We start from the raw sequence: 3,520 nt of genomic DNA on the forward strand, positions 1-3,520 counted from the left end.
GTGTTAGAGCGAATCCGTGCTATAGAAGTGCCGTGTTATACGGGGGTTACCTGTATTGTTCAAAGTAAAATAGACTCCAGAATAATTTCGAAACAGTCTGTTTTATTTACGATCTTCAGACTTACATTTTTTAATAGTTAACTAACTTCAATTCCAGTTTTTATTATTGAAAGTTATTTGTTACAAATCAAAATTGGCCTGAACCGCTTTTAATAGAAATGTACTCGATGTTATATTTCACACATAGAAGTTATCAATAAATAATGCATATATTTTATTTTGTTGTCTTATATATGGTCACTTTGGTTTACCAGGTTTTTTTTAAAAATTTTATATTATGAAATTTGGGTCATGGAACCATTACAAACATATATATATATATAGTAATACCTCGACTTATGCGAACCTGGAGTTACGCGATTTTCAAATCTCATCGATTTGTATTTTGTTTGAGCGCCATGCAACTCTTGATTACTCACTCCCCCACACTATTGTTCAGCTTACATGTTCGGATGTGTTGTGCGGAATTGACACATAGCTACAATTTATTTTGTGTTATTTATTTCTGTATTTGTTATATCTNAGACGAGATAAGATTAATGAGAACATTTATTAGCTTACATACATCTGACTTGGATTTTACAAGAATTGTGAAATTATACCCCGACTTATGCAAATTCAACCTGCGTGGTTATCGCTTGGTCCCACCTATCATGTAAGTTTGGGGTATTACTGTATATAGGATCGAGGAAATGAAAAATTTGAGAAATGCTGCTGTATTGTTCTGGCATCATGTATGTGTTATCACTTTATTGTCTATTGAAAGCAGTGATTCTTAGCAACTGTGGCAAATATTCAGCATACAGGAATTTTTCTTAGCAACACAGTGAACTTCTAGAGCAATCTCTTGTGAGATTGCTATTGCTTCCATAGTAACTAACCACCACTTGTTACTACCACTGGAAAGTGCAAATAGAATCAAGGCTTTATGCTATGGATGAGTGTTCTGGAAATAATTACAAATTTTGGTGCCAAATTTATCAAAACTGGAAAGACATATTTCATCTGTATTGGTTGGTCATTAGGTATCTATTAACATTGTTAACATTTGCTGCAAATTTCATCAAAATTTTTCAATATTGGCATTTCCATTATGGGTTTGGCCAGGCCTACAATGAGGTGGCTGGGTGGAAAGGACGAGGATTGACATTTCAGGAACAGACCATCCATGAAAAAGTTATGGGTTTGGTTTATTTCAGTGTTTCTCAACCTCTAACGAATCATCATCCCCTTCAATGTAGTATCGCCCCCTTCAATGAAACTGTTACATAGTATTGACCCCTTCACTACAAAATTCCGATGCCGAGGGACAAGACTAACGCCAAATTTGTACTGTATTGAATAGACTAGTGACTAGTATAATGTTATTTGTTTAATTATTGTACGATATAACAAATAAAATATCTAATTATTCTTAATATAATGTTTTACTATATCTCCCAGAAAATTGTTTTTCGCCCCCCAAAATATAAATTGTTGCTAATCGCCCCCCTCAACATGGAAAAACGCTCACATGAGAAACACTGGTTTATTTGTTTGTGACAATGCAAACATGGGCATGCGTCCTGGAAGACTTTCTAAGGGAAACTGGCCCTCATTTAGGTATTACAGACATGAAGGAAATCTAGAAAACTCCATGTGGCCACCTTGTTTGCCAGGCATGAACCTGTGTTCAACTACCCAGTGTTTAGTGGTTTGATCCTGGATTCCCAGTGCAGTAGACTGATGTCTTAAACACATTGATCATCCAGCCATTTGTAAAATTTCCCTCAAAAATATAAAAAAAAGTAGCCCTTTAAAGTTTAAAACATATGATTCATATTTTTAAGGGAATGTTTCCCATTGTAGAATGGCCATATAGCCATTATGGAAGGTCATTGCCATCAAAATGTTGTTCCAGTAAATGAATGTTTTAACAAACTTGTTTTAAAATTTGTTAATTTAAATTATTGTCTTTTGAGTAATTTTTTAATTACATGTATAATCTTATAATTTGTTTAATTTTTTAATTATAAGATTATACTTATAATTTTATAAAAGTTAATTATAAGTTTTACTTGTATGCTTTAAACAGTTAAATAAATTCTTTCTTCCAAATATACATCTTGAAAAAATAGAAACTATGCTTATATTCAACATACAGAAAAAAATCCAGCAACAAGTTGCTTAACTTTCTTGGCCACATTTAGTGGCATTATCTGTTATGATATTTTATTTTAAAAACTTTTTATATTGTTAACTATTATAAAATGGCAAAAAGCTTAATTTTCAGGGTAGGGATGGGTTTTATAAAAAAAAAATTGTAAATGCTTAAAATCATTAAGTCCGACCCTACTGGAGATACACATGACTGCCTTTATCTCCCTACCCCGTTGACCTTTAACCACCAAAATTTAACAGTATCAATCCCCCTAATAAACAAACCTCACTTCAAAATTTCAGAAATTTTTGACAAAAAGCACAGAAGTTATTAAGCCTCAAAAGGGTGAACAAAATTGTGCCCCACTCACTCACTCACTCACTAACATCCATACATACAGAAGAAAACTACCAATTTTTTTTTCATTTCTTGATGTTTCAAGTTGTCCTGAGCTCAAAAATGTAAAAATCTTGGGGAGGTTATTTTTTTGACCAATTGCCATACTTTCCCTCTGTTATATATAATAGTCAGTAAAAATAATTCAGTCTTCAATTTAATTCTTAGTTCTTCAAATATGTTGTAATTAATGATAATATTTAAAAACTAATAAGTTTTAAAACTTAACTTATTAGCAATAAAACAAGCAGTTAAAGCCCTGTCAAATGGTCAGTTGATAGCAGTGCCTACAGATACAATATATGGAATTGCAGCACTTGCCCAAAACAATCAAGCAGTGGATGCATTGTATAGAATAAAAAGAAGGGATCAAAAGAAACCAATAGCTATTTGTGTTTCAGATATAAGAGACATTCCAAAGTAAGTGAACAAATTTCTAAATGATATTAGCAGTCAATGATTTTATTATAAAAATGTTTTTAATGGACCTATAAAGAACTGACTTGTTTATGTTATTTTTTTTCTTTATATTCTCTGAATAGAAAAAGAAAGATATTCATTAATAACTGATGTACTATTTTATAACTTTAAAGTTTTAAAAAAATGAACACTTTATTAAATTTTATTATTAATATTATTATTTGAAGATGGGGAAAGATTACCATACCTTTAAGTTTATTGGAAGATTTACTTCCTGGGCCAGTAACAGTTGTTTTAGAAAGAACATCGGAGCTGAATCCTAATCTTAATCCAGACACATCTCTCGTAGGAATTCGTATTCCAAATCACTCATTTCTTCAAGCAGTTACGAAAGTGTGTAATCAGTGTTTGGCTCTTACCAGTGCAAATATTAGTTCTCAAAGCAACACATTATCTGTTGAGGTGAGTTTAATATTTTTATTCAAATTTATGTTAAAAAAAATA

The 3,520-nt window shown here is 31.5% G+C and overlaps 1 protein-coding gene across 1 annotated transcript; it reads left to right on the forward strand.

Annotated features, from left to right (window-relative positions):
- Positions 1-2,832: 2,832 nt before the first annotated feature.
- Positions 2,833-3,482, forward strand: LOC111617450 (yrdC domain-containing protein, mitochondrial-like; the record flags this gene model as incomplete). The annotated part of the gene is made up of 2 exons (XM_023358738.1): positions 2,833-3,016; positions 3,244-3,482. Coding segments are annotated over 2 exons (423 nt in total), but the record flags the coding sequence as incomplete, so codon positions are not given.
- Between the last annotated feature and the right edge of the window lie 38 nt (positions 3,483-3,520).

This window comes from Centruroides sculpturatus, unplaced genomic scaffold, assembly GCF_000671375.1.
Source record: "Centruroides sculpturatus isolate CEXI.00-Female unplaced genomic scaffold, Cexi_2.0 scaffold6111, whole genome shotgun sequence".
NCBI classification, from domain to species: Eukaryota; Metazoa; Arthropoda; class Arachnida; order Scorpiones; family Buthidae; genus Centruroides; species Centruroides sculpturatus.